Genomic DNA, 20284 nt, shown 5'->3' on the forward strand with positions numbered 1-20284 from the left:
CACACAGACTCCTGCTCCGCAGCCCTAGGGACCTGACCCACAGATCTAGAGCCAGGCTAATGGGTCTTTGGACCTGGGGGTCTGGTTCCAGCCTGGTAAGTAGGGAGGGATCAGGTGTTGTCAGAGCCCTGGGGGCTTCAGCCAGGGAAGTTCTGGGTCTGGCCCGGAATGGAGACAGGGGTTCGGATGGGGAGCTCTGACCCACTGCAGAGCCAGGGGGCAGCTGGGAAATTCAGAGCTGGGCTGGAAAGTCTGCAGACCTGGAGGGGGGAGGATCGGAGCCGGTTCTGAGCCTGGGACGGGTCCACAGGGGTCCATTAGGAGTCAGGGAGAAAAACCACAACCCCACCTGCCCCCTGCCCATCCCCCCAGAGCCTCCCCCCACCTGCCCATCCTCCCAGAGCCTCCCCACCTGCCCATCCCCCAAGAGCTCCCCCCACCTACTTCCTTCCCCCTGAGCTCCCCCATCTGCCCATCCCCCAAGAGCTCCCCCCACCTACTTCCTTCCCCCAGAGCCTCCCCACCTGCCCTTCCCCTGAGCTCCCCCATCTGCCCATCCCCCCAGAGCTCCCCCAAATGCACCCTGCCCATCCCCCCAGAGCTCCCTTCCCCCACACCCTGCCCATCCCCCTAGTCGACCTTCCAGCAACCCAGCCCAACTTCTCCCCGCCGCTCCAGTTGTCCCAGCCGCAGGGTCATGTGATTCCCACATCATATGATCCAAGGTTCATTTCCCCCCCCCACACCCACCTCCGAGCTGGTCCCTCCTCATTGGCCTCCCGGGGCGCTTCCTGCAATCCTCATTGGCCACTCCGAACGCCCGTTGTCCTCTGAGCCCCGCCCTCTCACCCCCCCCCAGGGTCGGCGGGGGCGGGTTTAGAACCCTGAGACCAGCTGGAGCCGGCTAGTTGGCAGCTCCCCCACGTGGGTCAGGGGGCGCCTGGACAGAGCGACGGACAGAGCCCGGTGCCAGGGGGGCGGGGCCGCCGGGCGGCGGGGAAGGGGATTGGGTGGGTGGGGGGCGGGAATCCTTGACCCTAAACCTCTCCCTGTGTTGGGGTGCGACCCCCCATCTGCTTTAGCCTCTGGGATTTGGGGGGCCGGGGACAGCTACCGGTAGGGGCAGAGGAAGGTGTGGGGGGACCAGATCTACCCCCCCGGCTGGGATCTATCCCCCACACCTCAGACTCACCCCCCATTTCCCCGGGGTGGGGGGGATAAAAAGCTTTTCTACCCTTCTGATCTCCGAGGTGGAAACTTCCGTGTTTCGGGGGTGGGGTTGCCACGTGGAGGGGTTCCTGAGTTTATAAAGTGGGGGTGTTCCGCCCCCCCTCGTCCAGTCCAGGGGGGAAGTTCAACCATAACCCCTCCCCCCATTGGGAATTGAAAGGGGAAGTGGGGGGAGGTGGGGAGCAGGAGAGAGGGGCTATGTCCCCCCATCACCCTCCCACTCAGAAATCCAGTTGGGACCCCCCCACACACACCCTGACTCCCCCACCCCCCGAACCTCTGGAAATCAGAGGAATTCTGCCCTCTATTGAGCCCCCTCCAACAGGCCTGGTGGGCGACTTTCATTCTCATGACCCCCCCGATCCAATTAACTGACCCTGATCCCCCCCTGCTGCCCCCCATTTATTTTAAATCCCTGTTTTTTTTAAACGTTGACCCTCCAAAGTAACCCAATTTTGGGGTGTGTGAAAACTTTTTAAAAACTTTCCCCCCTAGATACCCCCTATTCCCCAGGACTCCCCCCTTGGGCACAATTCCAGCCCCCCTCACCTCCCCCCCACCCCAGGACTCCTATCACACCCCCGGGTGCCCCACCTTTGGCTTTGGCCCCCTTCTGGGGGCAGTGGGGGGGGGGGTTAAGAACCTGGGAAACAGGGTGTCAGAGCTAGAGGGGAGGTGCCTGGATCCCCTGATTGGGGTGCAAGAGGGCGGGTTGCCTTTGGAGGACAGGGGAAGGGGGCTCCAGGGGAGAGGAGCAGGGCATGGAGGAGATTTTCGGCGAGGAAGGGGAGTCGGTCTCCCCTGCGCTCTGCGAGGAGCTGGTTTCGGGGCTGGCTGCAGGGCTCTATGGAGAGCTGGAGCGGCTAGTGGGGGCTTACGGGCGGGGGGCAGTGGCCGGGCTGCTGCCCCAGCTGGTCTCAGTGCTGGAGGCTCTGGAGCGAGCCGGGGGACATATCCGGGAGCGGGATGAGGCGCTGGAGCTGCTGCGGGATGACCGGCTCGGGCTCCTGGGCCAGTATGAGCGGGAGCGGGCCGGGCGCAAGAGAGCCGAGGAGGTGAGGTCCCCCCTGATCCGACCCGCAGCGCCCCAGACCGTCCCCTGCGCGGCGCCCCTCGATCCCGACCCGCAGCCTCCCACCCAGTCCCCTGCCCGGTGCCCCCCACTCTGTCCAGTGCTCTTCAATCCCGATCCGCAGCCCGCCTGCGCGGCGCCCCTCGATCCTGACCCGCAGCACCCCAGACCGTCCCCTGCCCAGTGCCCCCCAATCCTGACCCACAGTCCCCCGTGTGGTGCCTCCGATCCCAACCCGCAGCCCCCCACCCTGTCCCCCGCATGGTGCCCCTCAATCTTAACCCGCAGCCCCCCAGCACGGTGCCCGCTGATCCGGACCTGCAGCCCCCTGTGCCTGGGATGGGGCCTGGCGCCCGGACTCCTGGGTTCGCTACCAGTGGCCTGTTCTCCGCAGCGCTACATGGAGCTGGAGGACGCGGTGGAGCAGGAGCGCAAGGGGCACAAGGCGGCGCTGAGCCGGCTGGACGGGCAGAGCCGGCGGCTGGAGGAGAAGGCCCGGAGCTACGCGGACCAATGTGAGCGCCAGAGAGCGGGTGGGAGGTGCTGGGGGGTGGGCTGGGGTCAGGGAAGGAAGAGAGGGTGGTGAGGGAGGCAGGGGGGACAGTGCCAGGCCTGGGGAGCATCCAAGGGGTAAACAGTGGGGGGAGTCTGGGGGGAGGAGAAACAAGGCTCCCCCCCACTGGTGTCCCAGCACAGTTAGGGCCCTACCAAATTCATGGGCCATTTTGGTCAATTTCACGGGCATAGGATTTTAAAAATTGTGAATTTCATGAGTTCAGCTGTTTAAATCTGAAATGTCACCCTGGTGTAATGGTAGGGGGTAGTGGGGGGAGTCGCAAAGTGATCGTGGGGGGGTCACAGTACTGACACCCTGACTTCTGCTCTGCTGCTGGCGGGGCGCAGCCTTCAGAGCTGGGTGCCCGGCCACCAGCCGCTGCTCCCCGGCCGCCCAGCTCTGAAGGCAGCGCAGAAGTGAGGGTGGCAATACCGCAACCCCCTACAATAACCTTGTGACCCTCCCACCCCCCCCAACTCCCTTTTGGGTCAGGGCCTCCAATTTGAGAAACGCTGGTCTCCCCTGAAATCTGTATAGTACAGGGTCAAAGCACACAAAAGCCCAGATTTCACAGTGCGGAGATCAGATTTAAATATCCGTGACGGGTTTTTCATGGGTATGAACTTGGTAGGGCCCGAAGCATCGACCCGGAGACCCTACGATAACAAAGCAGCCTCAGTAACTGAGACCAGATGAGATCAAACAGCAGCAGCTTGGGCCCTGCCCGCGCCCCTGGCATAGCCCTGGCCTGGCCCAGGTGTCTCCCCGACGGGTTTTTCCGGCTCCCCCAGACCGGGGTGGTGGGTGGGTACGGGCTGTGTCGGGGGGTGGGGGGGTTCAGAGCCAAGGGGCACAGGGTGAGGCCCCGCCCCTGGTGTGAGGCCCCACCCCCTTACTTTGAGAGGGTTGGTGGTAGCATGGGGGCCGGCTCGGGGGGGCAGCAATGGGCTCTGGCTCCCTGCAGACTCGGGATGGGGGGGTCACTCGCTTCTCTTCCCACACCCCCGGCAGTGGCCAGCCTGGAGGAGCAGAAAGTCGCCTTGCTCAAGGAGCTGTCAGCCCTGGCCCAGACCCACGGCAAGGTGAGACCCCCCCCCCCATGGCCCCCGCAGCCCACCCCCTGCTGGCCCCAACACCACAATCCCCACAGCGGCTCCCTGCTGGCCCCATCCCCCATGACACCTACTGGCCCCAGGCCCCATGGCCCACCCTTGGCTGCCCCCCCAGCTGCCCCATGCTAGCCCTGCCCCCCATGGACCCCCAGTGGCCCTGCCCCCCCCCAGCTTCCCCACACCTGCCCCTGCTGGCCCTTCCAGCCGCCCCCTTCACTGCCCCTCCTGGTGCCCCCTTGTGGCTGGATGTCCGCCCTGTGGGACTGGGTCACGTTCAGGGCCGGCTCCAGGGTTTTGGCCGCCCCAAGCAGCCAAAAAAAGCCACGATCGAGATCTGCGGCGGCAATTCGGCGGAAGGTCCTTCGCTCGGAGCGGGAGTGAGGGACCGCCCGCCGAATTGCCGCCGAATAGCGGGACCTGCCGCCCCTCTCCGGAGTGGCCGCCCCAAGCACCTGCTTGCCAAGCTGGTGCCTGGAGCCGGCCCTGGTCACGTTAGGGTCTCTGTGGGGGGGCCGAGCGTGTTGTCCACAAGGGGCACTAGCCCCCCCCCACCTTGTCGTTGGCAGATGGTTCAAAGCTACAAGGAGCTGAAGGCCCTGACGGTGCCGCCCCCTGCCCCCCTGGCCCCCCGGCCCAGCAGGTATGAGCCACAGGGGGCGGCAAAGGAGCTGGGGGGGCACCGTGCTGTGAGGGGGGACTTGGCAGGGGGTCGTGGAGAGCCGGGAGGGGTCGGGGGGGAGTGCACTGCCAGGGAGAGCGGGGGACATTGTGTGATGGGGAGGGGACTTGGGGGGGGCACTGGGAAGCTGGGGAGGCTCGGCGGGGGGTGCCAAGGTGTGTGGGGAGCTCGGGGGCACCAGGGAGGGGGGGCAGCTTGACCCACGGGGAGGGGGCTCAGGCAGGGAGTAGGGGGGCACCACGGTGAATGTCTGACCTTTGACTTCCCCCCAGCGCTGCGTCAGCCCCCCACCGGCCTCCCCCGTTTCTCCCCAGCACCTCGGACCCCGGCTGCCCCGAGCCCCCGAAGGTGGGTCCCCCCATTTGTGCAGTGAGTTTGCTGAGGGCGAGATGGGCCGCTGGGCTGACCCCTCTACCTCCCAAAGGGGTGTCTATGGGGCAAGGGGGAGCTCGGAGGAGTTCAGAGAAGGGGGCTATGGGGGAGATTCTCCTGGGGGGTACATTTGTGGGGGGGAAGGAGGGGTTGCCCTGGATTAGGGGGTTCCCCTGGGGAGTACATTGGCAGAGGGGGGAGGGGCTCCCTCGTTGTTCATGGGGGGCTGGTGGCTTGGCACCTTTCACCGACTGGGGTGACCTGGCTCCAGGCCTTCTCCCAGGGCAGGGGGAGGGGGGCACCCCAGTATCCATTGGGGGGGGGAGTCCCTACTCCCTGACTCGGCCTGCCCCTCACCCCGTCTGTGTCTATTTTGGGGAGTGCAGGGCTCTGCGGAGGCTCCGGGCCCAGTCCCGGTGGAGGGGACCCCTGAACCCCAACAGGACGGGGAGGGGCCCACCAGGAACAGCCACCCACTGGCTCAGGAGCTGCCCCTGCCCACCAGAGACGGTACGGAGCGTGTGTATGTGGGGCCTGGGGCCTTTCCCCTCTAGGGGGCGCCGGCTCCCATCTGGTCCCAGGCGGGGACTGGCTGGCTCAGGGGGGTGGGGAATAGGGCCTGGGGCCTTTCCCCTCTAGGGGGTCCCAGGGCGGGGACTTGCTGGCTCAGGGGGGCGGGGAATGGAGCCTTTCCCCTCTAGGAAGCATGGGGGGGGGGGGGCTGTCTGTCTGTGCGCGGGGGGGGGGGGGGTGTAAACCGGCAGATTGGGGAGCCAGCGGTTTCGACTCGTGTCTGTTTCTAGGCTCCCCACAGATTTGCCAGGAGTTGGCCGAGATCTTGAGCTCCACCCCGGAGCTGGACCCCACTCCATATCTGCCAGCCAGGTAAGGGGGCTGCTGTGCCCTGGGGAGGGGGGCCCTGAAACTGCCCCCCGCAGTCCCTGTTTCTCTTTGTGAGCCTGACACCGGGGGAGGCCCCGATTCCCAGAACATCCTGTATGCCCGCAATGGCACTCTCGTTCCGGCTGCGACCCCTTTCCAGTGCCAGCCGTCGCCCCATGGCTCCCGTCCGGTGCCCGTCTATCCCTCTCCTGCCCCCCATCCCCCAGGGTGGGAGGCGGCTGGATCGGGCTCGTGGGGTGAAGGGGGGAAAGATCCAGCCTGGGGCGGGTCTGGGGGGTTTGGGAATTGGGATCTGGCGTGAGCAGCGTCCGATTCCAGGCTCGGCGTGGCCGGCTCTTATAGCCCATGGCAAGTCCCAGCGTGGACGTACCTCCCAGCCGGGCAGGTAAACTGAGGCACGGGCTGTGAGAAATATCCTCCGCTTGCCATGGTCTGGTTCTAATCCGTCCGGCCCCCAGCGCACTGTCCTCACTGTGGGGAAGATCTGGGGGGTCCCGGCTCTGACTGGGGGTGTCTCTGCCCCGCAGCCCTCCAACCCCGCAACGTAACATGGAGTCGCTGTTCGCCGAGGTGTCGGGCCTGAGCCTCGAGCTGCTGGGGGACGTGGACGAGGGAGCTGATCTGCAGGGTAAGTTCAACACCCCCCCAGCCTGGGCTGACCCCGGGCCTGATGCCCACCCCTCCCCGACCTGGTGCCCTCGCCACCCCCTCACCTGCTTCCTGCCCAGCTGGGCATCAGGTCCTGCCCTGCCCCCCAAGCTGGGATCTGCCCCCCCACATATCCCCCAGGCCCTGGGCCTCACCCCCAGGGTCCATCCCTGGTGCCCCCGTGTGGCAGGGCAAAGGAAGGAGATGGGCCCTGGCGACTGGGGGGTTTGGGGTGGTCAAACCTGCCACCCCATGTTGACTCCACCTGTCTGCAGGTGATGCCGTGCAGACCCTGATTATGGAGAATGCCGAGCTCCGGGATACCAGGTAAGAGTCCCCCTGAACCACCGCACCCCAGCCCTGTTAGAGCCCTCCCCACACCCTCCCCCACCATGGGGGGACCCAGAGGAAAGCCCCGTCCCTGGGGATCTGAGTGGAGACCCAGCAAACTTGATTCACAGGTGAGGGGAAAGGCCCCGTGCCCCATTCCCCACCCCCCTGAGCCAGCCAGTCCCTGCCCTGGGACCCCCTAGAGGGGAAAGGCCCCAGATCCTATTCCCCGCCCCACTGAGCCAGCCAGTCCCTGCCCTGGGGCTGGATGGGAGCCAGCGCCCCCTAGAAGGGAAAGGTCCCGTGCCCCATTCCCTGCCCCCCTGAGCCAGCCAGTCCCTGCCCTGGGGTTGGACAGGAGCCGGCGCCCCCTAGAGGGGAAAGGGAGCGGACGGCCCTGGGCAGATCTCACTGTCGCCCCCCGCAGGCTGGTGCTGGACACTGCACGCCGACACCTCATCGCCCGGGTGGAGGAGCTGACAGGCGAGCGGGAATCGCTGCGGGGGGAGCGGGACGGGGCCACCGAGGCCCTGAGCCGCTGCCAGGGGCGTCTGCGTGAGACCGAGCAGGATCTGAGCAGGTGAGATTGGGGCAGGGGGACACCCCCCCCCCCGGGGTGCCCCCTGGCTGGCTCTCTCTGTGCCATGCCAAGCAGGCGACCCCTCCTGGCTCCGTGATCCCCCAGCCACTGGCACGCGGAGACGCACCCAGCGAAACCACTCACGAACAACACGCAGGGTCCCCCCGGCCGTGCAGCCCAGAAACGTCCTGTCTCCCACTGCTCGGTGCCAGCTCATCCATCCGTTCGCCCCTTCGGCCAAGGAAAGCGCCCGTGCGCTGAGCCGATCCCCTCGGCACTGCCAACAAACTCCCCGCGGAGGATAAAACCCTAAAATACGCTTGTGTACGGCAGGCGGCTGGATCGGAGGGGGTATGAGTGGGAGGCGCCGGGCTCTGAGTTGGGTGCGTAAGAGAAGAGGTAAAACCGCAGTCGAAACGTTACCAGGCCGCGCAAGAGTCGAATCAAACAGCTTTTCTGGCCGTGAGCAGTTCTCGGTTCTCCGTGCCCAGGCTGAACCCCCCTTGGCCCCCCCCCAGTGTTCTTGTTGCCTTCAGGGGCAGGAGAGAGGCCCTGGGTTGATGTCACGGTCCCCAATTTATACCCCCCAGGCCAGGGGGAGTCGATTGGTTTTTAGTCAAGGTGCCAAATTTCTTGGTCAAAATCCAGACTCCGGAGAAAATAATAAAACAATAATAATTATCATTATCATGGGAGGGATGTGAACCCCCATTTGGGGAGGCTAGTCCTTAGCCCCACCCCTTCTGCCCGAGGCCCCACCCCCCTCGCCTGCTGGAGCCCTGAGCCCCCCACCTCCACAGCAGAACTGCCCCGAGCACTGGCCTGCTCACCCCAGTTCCCCTGAACCCCAGGCTGCTGGCCTCCCCGGTCCAGGCTACGAGCTCCAGGCCACCCGGGAAGAGGGAAAGCGAGGGCGGGGCCTCGAGGTAAAGTGGGCGGGGCCACAGCCTGGGTTAAGGGAGGCGTGGTCTCTGCTCTATTATACCCACTGCCCATGGTCATTATAAAAAGTAAAGCAAAAGCTTTTGGGGTTGGCGCTGAGGCGTCTGGGGTCCGGATTAGCCCTGCAGCCTCTCGACTGCCCCCGCCCCGACCCGTGGGCGCGGAGAGGTACCGGCGCAGACGGGGTCGCGGGTTCGACGGGCCCTGCTGTGACGCGGCGAGACGGGCCCGCTGGGAGAGCGGATTGTGGGCCATCAGCCCGTGGCCGGCTAGATCTGTCCTTTGTCGCCAGCAAACCAGGTCTGGGCGTCTCCAGACTCCTGATGTAATTCAGTGACACACACAGCGAAGTGCTGAATATGCAGGCACAGGGTGTCATTTTGGGGTACAGGTTGTCACGGGGCCCCCCCCAAGGACACCGCCTTCCTACATGCCCCCTGGACCCTGTAGCCTGCAGGCATAGGACCCCCAGCCCAGCCTGGATTGGGGCCCCCTCTCGTCCAAGCCCCACAACGTCCAGCTGGGGGGGGGCTACACACCAGGGTCTGACCCCTCCTGACCCAGGATGGGGGGGTCTGAGCCCTATTAGAGGGGGTGATGGGTGCAGGTGGGTTTTGAGGACCGTGTTAGGAGCACCCTGGATCTTGTCCCATTGGCCAAAGCTGGTTCAGGGGCCCTAAAATAATCATAACCCTCCCCCCAACCCAGGATATCGGCCTGGGCTCCCCACCCCCCAGCCCTGCCAGTGCCCCTCACTCCCGACCCGCAGCCCCTGCTAGCCCGGCCCTGGGCTCCCCACAGCCCTGCCGGTGCCCCTCACTCCCGATCTGCAGCCCCGGGCTCCCCTCTCTCAGCTCTGTCAACCGAATTGTTCTTTCCCCTCATTTTAGGATTCGGCAGGAGCTGGAGGAAATCAAGAAGCAAAACAGTGACGATGCTGAGGTACCAGATGGAGGGGATTGGGGTCTAGTGGTTAGAGCAGGGGGAGCTGGGAGCCAGGACTCCTGGGTTCTCTCCCCAGCTCTGGGAGGGGGGTGGGGTCTAGTGATTAGAGCAGGGAGCCGGGAGCCAGGACTCCTGGGTTCTCTCCCCGGCTCTGGGAGGGGAGTGGGGTCTAGTGGTTAGAGGGGAGAGCTGGGAGCCAGGACTCCTGGGTTCTCTCCCCGGCTCTGGGAGGGGAGCGGGGTCTCGCGGCGGGTGGGGAGCTGGGGGTTATCAGTGACTCCCTTATCCCGTCCCCTCTCCTGCGGCAGGTGGAGGCCCAGGCCGCGCAGCGGAAGCGATTCACGCGGGCGGAGATGGCGCGGGTGCTGACCGAGCGCAACCTTTACAAGGAGCGGCTGATGGAGCTGCAGGAGGCCGTGAGGCGCACGGAGATGCTCCGGTGAGCGACGCTGACAGACCGGTCCCCTGTTGGGGTGGGGCGGGGGCTGGGCATACGGGGGAACCTTATTTAAACTCCTGTGTACGCCCCTAATGTCAGTCTGGGGCGGTGGGGTCCCCCAGTGCCCCCCCCCAGCCCCTGACACACGACTTTATTTCCTCCCTTCAGAGCATCTCGGGAGGTCCAGGCGGCTCAGATGAAGAAATCGTCCTTCTGGAAATTGTACGTCCATGATGCCCCCCCAGCCAGTGCCCCTCCCCCCATCCCCTGCACATCCCCCCCGCTGGGAGAGGCCGGGCCGGGCCGCGGTCTTCGCGGGGTCTCTGAGTTGCTTGTTCTCCCTGCGTAGCTTCGACCGGCTCTTCAGCACCAACGACTCCCCTGAGCGGGTCCCGGCGTCGCCCCCGGTGTCTGAGCACCGGGGCAATGGGGGCAGGGCACCCCCTGCTGCGAGGTACCTGCCCCGCCCCGCCTCCCCCACAGAGTGAGTATGGACGGGCAGCCCCGAGCGCCGGGCGAGGGAGATGGGGCCGGGATGGGGGGAGGGGACGGAGGGCAGTTCTCCCTAGCGTCGGGCGGGGGAGATGGGGCCGGGATGGGGGGAGGGGACGGAGGGCAGTTCTCCCTAGCGCCGGGCGGGGGAGATGGGGCTGGGATGGGGGGAAGTAGGCGGAGGGCGGTTCCCCCTAGCGCCGGGCGGGGGAGATGGGGCCGGGATGGGGGGAGGGGGCGGAGGGCGGTTCCCCCTAGCGCCGGGTGGGGGAGATGGGGCTGGGATGGGGGGAAGTAGGCGGAGGGCGGTTCCCCCGAGCGCCGGGCGGGGGAGATGGGGCCGGGATGGGGGGAGGGAGCGGAGGGCGGTTCCCCCTAGCGCCGGGCGGGGGAGATGGGGCCGGGATGCGGGGAGGTAAGTGGAGGGCGGTTCCCCCTAGCGCCGGGGGGGGGAGATGTGGGGAGGGGGCCGGCAGGTGGTGCTGCCCCCTAGTGTCTGTGTGTCTCTGTCCCCAGCACGGGGGAGCCCCCCAATCTCTCCCCCCAGCAGCAGAAGCGGGACCTTTACCGCCAGATCCGCTCCCACATCTGGAAGCAGCACGGCCGGGCCCCGGTTCACGGCTGGAGCCCCCCGGCCGTCCCCCAGGTAATTGCCCCCCAGGTCACCGGGAGCCGGAGGGGCGGGGGTGGAGGGGGCTGTGATTGGGACGCACCGTCCCTGTAAATCCCCCAGGCGGGACGAGGTTGGGGGGGTCCCCGCCTGCCCCCCCGGCCATGCCCAGGCTCCTCTCGCTGCAGGTTCGGGCGGAGCAGGCGGAGGGCCAGGATCTGCCCATGCTGGCACAGCTGCGGCTGCTGGACCAGAAAGATCCCAGCACCAAGGTGAGGTGAGGGGGCGGGGAGGGCGGGGCTCGGCAGGGGGCGCTGGGCGGCAGGGAGCGGGCGGGGGGCTCAGAGGGGGATGCTGGGCTGCAGGGGGCGGGGGGCTCGGTGGGGGACGCTGGGCTGCAGGGGGCGGGGGCTCAGAGGGGGGCACTGGGCTGCAGGGGGTGTGGGGCTCGGCGGGAAGAGCTGGGCGGCAGGGAACAGGGCGGGGGCTTGGCAAGGGCCGCTGGGCTGCAGAGAGGGGCGGGTGCTCAGCAGGGGGCACTGGGTGGCAGGGAGCGGGGTGTGGGGCTCGGCGGGGGGCGCTCTCCCCGGTGGTCAGGGCTGGTCCTGTTGCCCCAAGCCAGTACTAGGTGCTTCTATGGGTATTGAAACACCAGAATAACCATCCCCCACGCTCCACCCCAGAGGTGGCTGCATCTCAGCGCTGGGCGAGGGGTCCCCTAATAACCAGCCCCACCCCACCCCAGAGGGGCCGTGTCTCAGCATTTGGGGGGGCCAGCAGGGGGCTGGGCCTGGCATCTCATCCCCCCTTTCTCCCTCCCTCCCAGTTGTGGTGTGCCGTCGGGATGGGGATGCCTAGGACAGACGGCGGCGACTTGGTTAGTGTCGGGGGCGCGACCCCTCCCATCTCTGCAGCGGCCCCTTCCTTTGCTCCCTAATGCCGGGGATGGATCCGGGGACCCCTTCCCTGCCCCCCATGTGGGAGAGACCCCACGTCTCCCTGGTTGGGGAGTGGCATGTGGGGCACTTGCCCCCCCCACGGCAACCCTATTTGGTGACTCTCCCTGCCCCTCTGCTTTGGGATGGTCCCCCCAAGAGTAGAGGGGACTCCCCGAACCCCCACCGTTCTCTGAGGGTGGAGCAGGGATGGGGGGCCTATTTTGGGGGGCACCCTGGCACTTTTTCTCAATCTAGGCAGCCCCCAAACTTTTGGGGAGACCTTGCCCCTCAAGCTAATGCCGTACTTCGGGGCACCTCCCCTCTTTATCCCCAGGGGACCCTCAGTGGGGTTGATCGGGCCTTGGGGAGCCCCTGTCAATCAGTGCTAAACCCCGCCCCCTGGGGCGAGGGGGCTGTTGGGGGAGGGGTGGTGTCCCCCTCCCCATGGGTGCCCGGCTTTTGGGTTCCTCAGCCAGCCTCGTGGGGTGTGAGCGTCTGCGTGTCTCCCCCAGACGGCACCCTGGCCTGCCCCCCCCAGCCTGCTGTGGGTCTGCTCTGGGACACACTCGGCCAGCGAGGTCACGGTGATGGACGCTGCCCGCGCCAACCTCGTCCTGGCCCAGTTTGTGCTGCCCAACGCCCATGTGCTGTGTGTCGCCTGGCTGCCCGGTGAGTGTGGGGCACAGGGCTGGGGAGGGGTGGGGGGCAGCTGTATGGACCACAATGGGTGGAGGGGGCTGTATGGACCGGGGCAGATGGAAGGAGCTGTATGGACTGGGGTGGATGGAGGGGACTATATGGACTGGGGCAAATGGAGGGTGGTGTATGGACCAGGATGGGAGCTGTATGGACTGGGATGGCTGGAGGGGGATATATGGACCAGGATGGGAGCTGTATGGACTGGGATGGCTGGAGGGGGATATATGGACCGGGATGGGGGCTGGATGGACTGGGGTGGCTGGAGGGGGATATATGGACCGGGATGGGGGCTGGATGGACTGGGATGGCTGGAGGGGGATATATGGACCAGGATGGGAGCTGTATGGACTGGGATGGCTGGAGGGGGATATATGGACCGGGATGGGGGCTGTATGGCCTGGGAGAAGGATGCTCTGCGGCACCCCAGAGGCTGTGTGGGCCATACAGGCTATATACGGCCCTAGCCTCCATCGCACGGACCGGGCTGTCCCTGCCAGGTCACCGGCCACCCAGTCCTGAGAGCACAAAGCTGGAACCCGAGATCCTGGAAGACCCCTTGGCCCCCGACCCCCCAGAACCAGAGGAGGAGGCGGGGACCCCGGACACGGACAGTGATGCCATTGGTACCATGGACACTGTCTGGCTGGGCACCCAGGAGGGCAGGTACGGAGACACCCCTGTATAACCAGCCCCTGCACTCCACCCCAGAGGGGCTGCATCCCAGTGCCGGGTCCCTGTATAACCAGCCCCCGCACCCCACCCCAGAGGGGCTGCATCCCAGCGCCGGGTCCCTGTATAACCAGCCCCCGCACCCCACCCCAGAGGGGCCGCATCCCAGCGCCGGGTCCCTGTATAACCAGCCCCCGCACCCCACCCCAGAGGGGCCGCATCCCAGCGCCGGGTCCCTGTATAACCAGCCCCCGCACCCCACCCCAGAGGGGCCGCCTCCCAGCGCCGGGTCCCTGTATAACCAGCCCCCGCACCCCACCCCAGAGGGGCCGCCTCCCAGCGCCGGGTCCCTGTATAACCAGCGCCCGCACCCCACCCCAGAGGGGCCGCCTCCCAGCGCCGGGTCCCTGTAGAACCAGCCCCCGCACCCCACCCCAGAGGGGCCGCCTCCCAGCGCCGGGTCCCTGTATAACCAGCGCCCGCACCCCACCCCAGAGGGGCCGCCTCTCAGCGTCGGGTCCCTGTATAATCAGCGCCCGCACTCCACCCCAGAGGGGCCGCATCTCAGCGCCGGGTCCCTGTATAACCAGCACCCGTGCCCCTCCCCCGAGGTGGCCGCATCTCAGTGCCGAGTCCCTGTATAACCAGCTCCCGCATCCCACCGCAGAGGGGCCGCATCTCAGCGCTGTCCCAAGCTGTCGTGCTCTTCCCCCAGCATTTCCATCTACTCGGCCGGTTCTGACTGGCGCCGGTGCCTGCGGACGGTGCAGCTGAAGGATGCCGTGCACAGCGTGGTGTGAGTGTGGGGCTGGGCCCTGGGGGGGACAACGGGGGTGTCAGCCAATCGTTCTTGCACTGGCAGCGTCCCGGCTGGGTCGGTGGCCGGGTAGGCAGTGACATCCTGGGCCAGCTACCATTGGGAGAGAGACCCGCTCCGGAGCTTTCCCAAGTAGGGTTGCCCAGTTGGGTTGGCCGTATTCCTCGAGGTTTCAGCCCATGACACAGTCTTGAATGCAAGATTGGTGTGAAATTCCTAGAGACTCCAGGACGATCCCTGAGCCTTGGTCATCAAGAGACGTGGGTCTGACACGAGCGAGTGCCTCCCCCAGCCCGGCTCTCGGATGATGATTTCCGTCCGTCGTGGTTGAGAAATGTCCAGCGTGATCACTGGTCGCGACCTGACTGGTCGGCGTTGGGCGTCAAACTCGCCCGGGAAATGGCCCCAAAGTGGACGCTCGTTAGTTCCCCAGCCGCGTTAGCCGGACTTGGCCTCCGGAATCCTGCCGGCGGCTTAAGAGCCGGGTGCGGCCGCGATCGCCCGCCACGTTTGTCTCCGTGCCCCTGGGGCCAGTCCTCAAGTCTGTCGGGGCCCAGCGCGGGGGAGCTGCCGCCACGGCCCAGCAGGCGTCTGGCGACGGGTTCACATGCGACCCAGGTTCCCGTTGGGCCGGGGCGACCGGCCCCGTGTCAGGCCAGCAATGATCCGTGACCACTCACGACTGCTGTGAGCCAGGCTGTCGGGCGATCACAGGCACTGTGCCCTTGGGTTAGGGGCTTTGACCAAACTTTGGGCCTCCCCAGGTCATGCTGGGACACGGCCCTTGGCGTAAGTGGCCTGGCCGCCCGCTCCAATTGTCTCTCTCTCTCTCTCTCTCTCGTAGCCACGCCCAGGGCCGTGCGGTGACAGCGCTGGGGAATGGAACTGTTGCCATCTTCCACCGGGACGCCGGTAAATACCAGACCCCCCACACCCCCAGCTCCCCGCAGCCCCCTGCCCCACTCACTCCTCCCCCTTCGCCCCGCAGCCGGCTGCTGGGACCTGCAGCGCCCCCGGTTGCTGGACCTGGGGCGCCCCCGCCAGTCCATCCGTTGTGCCCTGGCCGTGGGGAGCCAGGTCTGGGTCGGCTACCGCAACCGGATCTATGTGGTGGAGCCGCGCAGCGCCAGGGTCCAGGTGAGGCAGTGGGGGAGCCCAGGGATCAGTGAAGGTACAGGGGGATCCAGTGGGGGAGGGGACCGGGGGGAAGGTGGGCAGTAGAGGGCTAGGGGGGGCAGTCAAGGTGGGCAGGGGGTGGGTGGAGTCAAGTTGGGGAACAAGGGGTCAGGGGATCCACTCAAAAGGGAGTGAGGGATCATGGGGCATGTGGAATCCAGAGGTGATCTCATGGGACCCACTTAGAAATGGTGGAAGATCCTGTGGGTCTCCTGGGATCCACTCGGGTGGGGGTGGGGCACACTGGCAGGATCAACTCCTGTGATGACAGTAGATTTTTATGGAGATCTCATGGGACCCATTTGGGAGGGGCTGGGATCGATTTGGGGGATATCATGGGAGCCACTCATATTGTGTTTGGGGGGGTCTATGGGCTCTTGGGGGAATTGACACGTGATGGAAGTAGGTCTCATGGGATCAACTCATGGGGTTGGGGAACCATGGGTCCTGTGGGATCAATTCAGGCGACACTGGTAGATCTCATGGCATCCACGCAGGTGGGGCGGGGTACTCTGGCAGGATAATGTGGGATCGACTCTTGTGATATTTGTAGATCTATATGCTGACCTCCTGGGATTCACTCAGGTGAGATTAGAGTATCCACGGGATCACATGGACTCAACCCAAGTGGTATCAGTAGACCTTGTGAGATCCACTCAGGTGGGGTTCAGGGAGCCAGGGGATCCTCTGGGACAAACTTGGGTGAGGTTTGGTGGATCTTATAGGATTCCCTTGGATGAGGTTGGGGGGTCATCTCAGGTGATCTCATAGGTCCACTCATGCCATGGGGCTTCCAATGGGATCTTGGGAGATCGATTGGATTGACTAGGCTGGGGATGGATTTGGAGCGCCCTCGTGGGACTGATTCAGGGGAGTGAGGGATCTGCCAGCCCTGCCCCCAGCCCTTTGCTCTGCTTCCCCCTCCCCCCCAGCGGTACTTTGAGGTGACCGGGCGCCCCGAGAGCCAGGTGAGGCACATGGCGTTGGCGGGCGACGGAGTCTGGGTCTCCGTGCGGCTGGACCCCACCCTGCGCCTCTTCCATGCAGCCACTGGCCAGCCCCTGCAGGAGATCGACCTGACACCCTTTGTCCACAGCATGTTCGGTGAGCGGGTGATGGGCTGGCTCGGGGGGGGGGGGGGGTAGGGAATGGGGCATGGGGCCTTTCCCCTGTAGGGGGTGCCAGCTCCCACCTGGCCCTAGGGCAGGGACTGGCTGGCTTGTGGGGGTGGGGATTGGGGCACGGGGCCTGTCCCCTCTAGGGGCGCCGATTCCCATCCGGCCCCAGGTCAGGGACTGGCTGGCTCAGGGGGGTGGGGAATGGGGCATGGGGCCTTTTCCCTCTAGGGGTCTATCAGGGTTCCCTCCCCACTCTGAACTCTAGGGTACAGATGTGGGGACCCACATGAAAGACCCCCTAAGCTTATCTCTACCAGCTTAGGTTAAAAACTTCCCCAAGGCACAAATTCTTCCTTATCCTTGGACGGTATCGCCGCCACCACCAAGTGAATTAGACAAAGATTCAGGAAAAGGACCACTTGGAGTTCCTGTTTCCCCAAAATATCCCCCCGATCCCCTTCACCCCCTTTCCTGGGGAGGCTTGAGAGCAAACAAGGTGAGCACAGAGCAGCCCTTTGGGTTTTTAGGACACTAAAAACCAATCAAGTTCTTAAAAGCAGAACTTTGTTATAAAGAAAAAGTAAAAGAAGCACCTCTGTAAAATCAGGATGGAAGGTAATTTACAGGGTGATCAGATTCAAAACACAGAGGATTCCCCTCTAGGCAAAACTTTAAAGTTACAAAAAAAAAACACCAGGAATAAACTTCCCTCTTAGCCTAGGGAAAATTCACAAGCTAAAACAAAAGATAATCTAACGCATTTCCTTGCTATTACTTACAATTTGTAATCTTAGCTGCTTAGTTCAGGTCTGGCTTTAGGAGATGTATTTTCCCCGCTGTCCCGGAGAGAACAACAGAGAGAGACAAAACAACCCCTCCCCCCAGATTTGAAAGTATCTTCTCCCCTTATTGGTCCTTTTGGTCAGGTGCCAACCAGGTTATTTGACCTTCTTAACACTTTACAGGTAAAGGAGGGATTTTATGCTACCTGTAGCTGTATGTTTATGACAGGGGCGCCGGCTCCTGTCCGACCCCAGGGCAGGGACTGGCTGGCTCGGGGGGATGGGGAATGGGGCCTTTCCCCTCTAGGGGGTGCTGGCTCCCATCAACCCCCAGGGCAGGGACTGGCTGGCTCAGGGTGGGGTCTCATCACCCCACCACCACCACCACCCCCGTCTCTCCCTCTAGGCCCGAACACTCTGGGTTTCTCCCTCCAAGTCTCTGCCCTGGGCTGCTTCTCCCAGCGACTGTGGATCGGCACGGCCAGCGGCACTGTCTTGACCGTGCCCTTCGCTCCGGGTGAGTTGGGGTGCTGGGGAGCTGGAAGGGGATCCCCTTGGCATGGCTCAGATGCCACGGCCAGCCCAGCCCTGCTGGTGTGAAGGGGGGAGAGGTGCGTGTGCGTGTGTTTCTCTGGGATCCCATGGGCGGGGGGCCACCATCCTGCCCAACTGAGGGCGGGGGGGCAGAGGATCCCCAGCTAGCCTGCTCGGGGCAGGGTCTCTGCAGGCCACACCCCCAAAACTCTGACCCTCCCCGTCTCTCCTGCCTTCTTCAGAGTTCTCAGGGCACTCAGAGGCCCCCCCGGCCGCGAGGTGCCAGCTGGGCCCGTCGCCCGCCAGCACCCCCTACTGTGCGATGGAGAGTGCCCAGGCTTCCTACCACGGGCACCGTGATGCCGTCCGGTTCTTTGTCTGCGTCCCAGGTACCCGCCAGGATGCCTGGGTTCTGTCCCGGGCTCTGGGAGGGGAGTGGGGTCTAGTGGTTAGAACAGGGTGGGCTGGGGGCCAAGACGCCTGGGTTCTGTCCCAGGCTCTGGGAGGGGAGGGGGGTCTAGTGGTTAGAACAGGGTGGGCTGGGGGCCAGGACTCCTGGGTTCTCTCCCTGGCTCTGGGAGGGGAGTGGGGTCTAGTGGTTAGAACAGGGTGGGCTGGGGGCCAGGACTCCTGGGTTCTCTCCCTGGCTCTGGGAGGGGAGTGGGGTCTAGTGGAGGTGGGGGGGGGGCGGGCGCTGGGAGCCAGGACTCCTGGGTTCTCTCCTTGCTCAGCTGCAGGCAGGGAGCGCTCCCTCGAGGAGGGTGCTGGGGTAACAGCCTGTCTTCCCCCACCCCAGGCTGCCTTAACTCTTCGCTGGCCGGGAGCAGTGAGAGCCGTGAGGAGGGAGCTGGGCCGAAGCAGCCCACGGCTTTGGTGCTGAGCGGAGGAGAGGGGTATATCAACCTCCGGATCGGTACGTGTCTCGTGGGGGGTGGGAAACGGCGCTTCTGCGGGGGTCTCCAGATACCCAGCCCCCACCCAAGAGGTGGCTACATCCCAGTGCTGGGCAAGAGGTCCCCGGATAACCAGCCCCTGCCCCACCCCAGAGGTGGCCGCATCCCAGCGCCCCACCCCAGAGGGGCTGCATCCCAGCGCCGGGTGAGGGGTCCCCGTATACCCAGCCCCCACGCCCAACCCCCGAGGTGGCCATGCTCCGCGCTGGTTGTGGGGCATCCCTGAGGCTGCTGTGACACTCTCTCTCTCTCCCTTCGCAGGGGACGACACAGACGATCAATTTGGGGACCTCTTGGTGCCCAACCCCCGTCTGCGCCGCTCGGAGCGCAGCCATCTCATTGTGTGGCAGGTCCGGGCCTGAGGCCGGGGTGATAGGTGCAGACGCTGGGCCCGGCCTGCCCTATGAGCCACCGTGTCCACCCCATCACACCCAGATACCAGCTCCGGTCCTGGGGGGGTAGATCCTTCCAGCTCCTGATGGGGGTGTGTGTGTGTGTGTGAGGGTGGGGGGGCTGAGTTAACCGCACTGTTGCCCAGGGTGAGGATGAGTTGCTGGTATTCTCAGGGCTGGGGGCGGGGGGGGGAGGGGAGAATTGGTCTGTCTCCCTACAACCCCCCCTCCCCCATTCATCTACTGGATCTTCCCCATGACCCTGTGCAGTTGCTGCCCTGTCCACATCCCTGCCCCCTACCTCACCAGATCCCTGGCCCTGCCCCCTTGCCCAACCCCCTCCCAAACTCCCCTTCCCACCTTGCCCTGCACCCTGCCAGACCAGCCCCTCCTCACTTTGGCCCCCTTCACTGCCCCCCCCATGCCTTTATCCCCCCATCACAGCTCTGTCTGTCCCACCTCCTGGCTCTCCGTCACAGCAGGGGGACCCCACCTCCAAGCCTGGCTACTGTAGCTCCTCTGTGCCTTTAAAAGGGGGCGGGACCACTGTCACACTCAGGAGTATAGATGGCAGCTGCCTTCAGGAATATTGTTTACAAGCTCCGCCCTCCCTTTCAGGACCCATCCACTTCTCAGGGCCCCTCCCCCTGCTGCCACCCTCCCCTCTGGCTGCACTGACTCCGCCCTCCCTGGCAGGCTTCACCCACATCTCAGAGCCCCTCCTTCTTTTGTCCTTTGACATGCAAAGCGGGTGGGGTAGGGTGGAGTCCCAGGGCCCTTGGGTTCTATCTCTGGCTCTCCTAGGTCCTCCCCCTGCTCTGTGCCTCAGTTTCCCTTCTGTACAGTGGGGCATTGGATCCCCAGGCCCTTTCCTTGAGGCTTTAGGGCTTGGAGCCTGGCCCTGAAACTGCCCAATGGAATCCATTCTGACCTTAAGCGTTGGGGTGGGGGTCTCCCTATACCCCACCCCCACCGGGAACACACGGGGGGCAGGCTATGGGGGCTTCCTTCCTGCCCTCCCTGCACTGAGTTCCCCCAACACAGCTCCTCACTGGGGTTATGCCAGCCGCCCCCACCCACCCAGGGCTTCTCTGCCTCATGGGGGGCACAGGCATGGGGCGCCCCATTGCTGCTACACGCTCAGGGTTGGGCTCTGTCCCGTCTGTCTGTCTGTCTGAGCCGCGGTGCCCTTGGCAGCGTCTGAGAATCTTTCTATGGGACAATTTCTAATAAAGCTTTATTTTTCTGGGCTAAAATGTCATTGGGGTGGTATGTGGCGGGGGGGGGGCTCCCATC

At 65.0% G+C, this 20284-nt stretch overlaps 1 protein-coding gene across 5 annotated transcripts; it reads left to right on the forward strand.

Moving 5' to 3' along the window:
* Positions 1 to 843: 843 nt before the first annotated feature.
* LOC101950086 (C-Jun-amino-terminal kinase-interacting protein 4-like) lies at positions 844 to 19223 on the forward strand. 5 transcript variants are annotated; one of them, XM_042856198.2, is made up of 27 exons: positions 845 to 2285; positions 2697 to 2817; positions 3870 to 3940; positions 4537 to 4610; positions 4922 to 5018; positions 5408 to 5531; positions 5825 to 5906; positions 6452 to 6552; positions 6848 to 6899; positions 7330 to 7482; positions 9315 to 9366; positions 9678 to 9808; positions 9977 to 10030; positions 10158 to 10292; positions 10817 to 10946; positions 11099 to 11182; positions 11737 to 11787; positions 12361 to 12517; positions 13012 to 13210; positions 13932 to 14012; positions 14878 to 14945; positions 15022 to 15170; positions 16142 to 16313; positions 17516 to 17626; positions 17886 to 18032; positions 18440 to 18556; positions 18858 to 19223. In XM_042856198.2, the coding sequence occupies exons 1-27, from the start codon at positions 1992 to 1994 to the stop codon at positions 18956 to 18958; spliced, it is 3108 nt and encodes a 1035-aa protein (XP_042712132.2). In that variant the 5' UTR covers positions 845 to 1991; the 3' UTR covers positions 18959 to 19223. The 5 variants fall into 5 exon arrangements, with proteins under 5 accessions (XP_065426755.1, XP_042712132.2, XP_042712133.2 ...); XM_042856199.2 differs by having other exon boundaries at positions 846 to 2285; positions 4922 to 4997; XM_042856200.2 differs by having other exon boundaries at positions 847 to 2285; positions 13045 to 13210.
* Positions 19224 to 20284: the final 1061 nt, after the last annotated feature.

The sequence above is a fragment of the Chrysemys picta genome, chromosome 17 (assembly GCF_011386835.1).
Source record: "Chrysemys picta bellii isolate R12L10 chromosome 17, ASM1138683v2, whole genome shotgun sequence".
NCBI classification, from domain to species: Eukaryota; Metazoa; Chordata; order Testudines; family Emydidae; genus Chrysemys; species Chrysemys picta.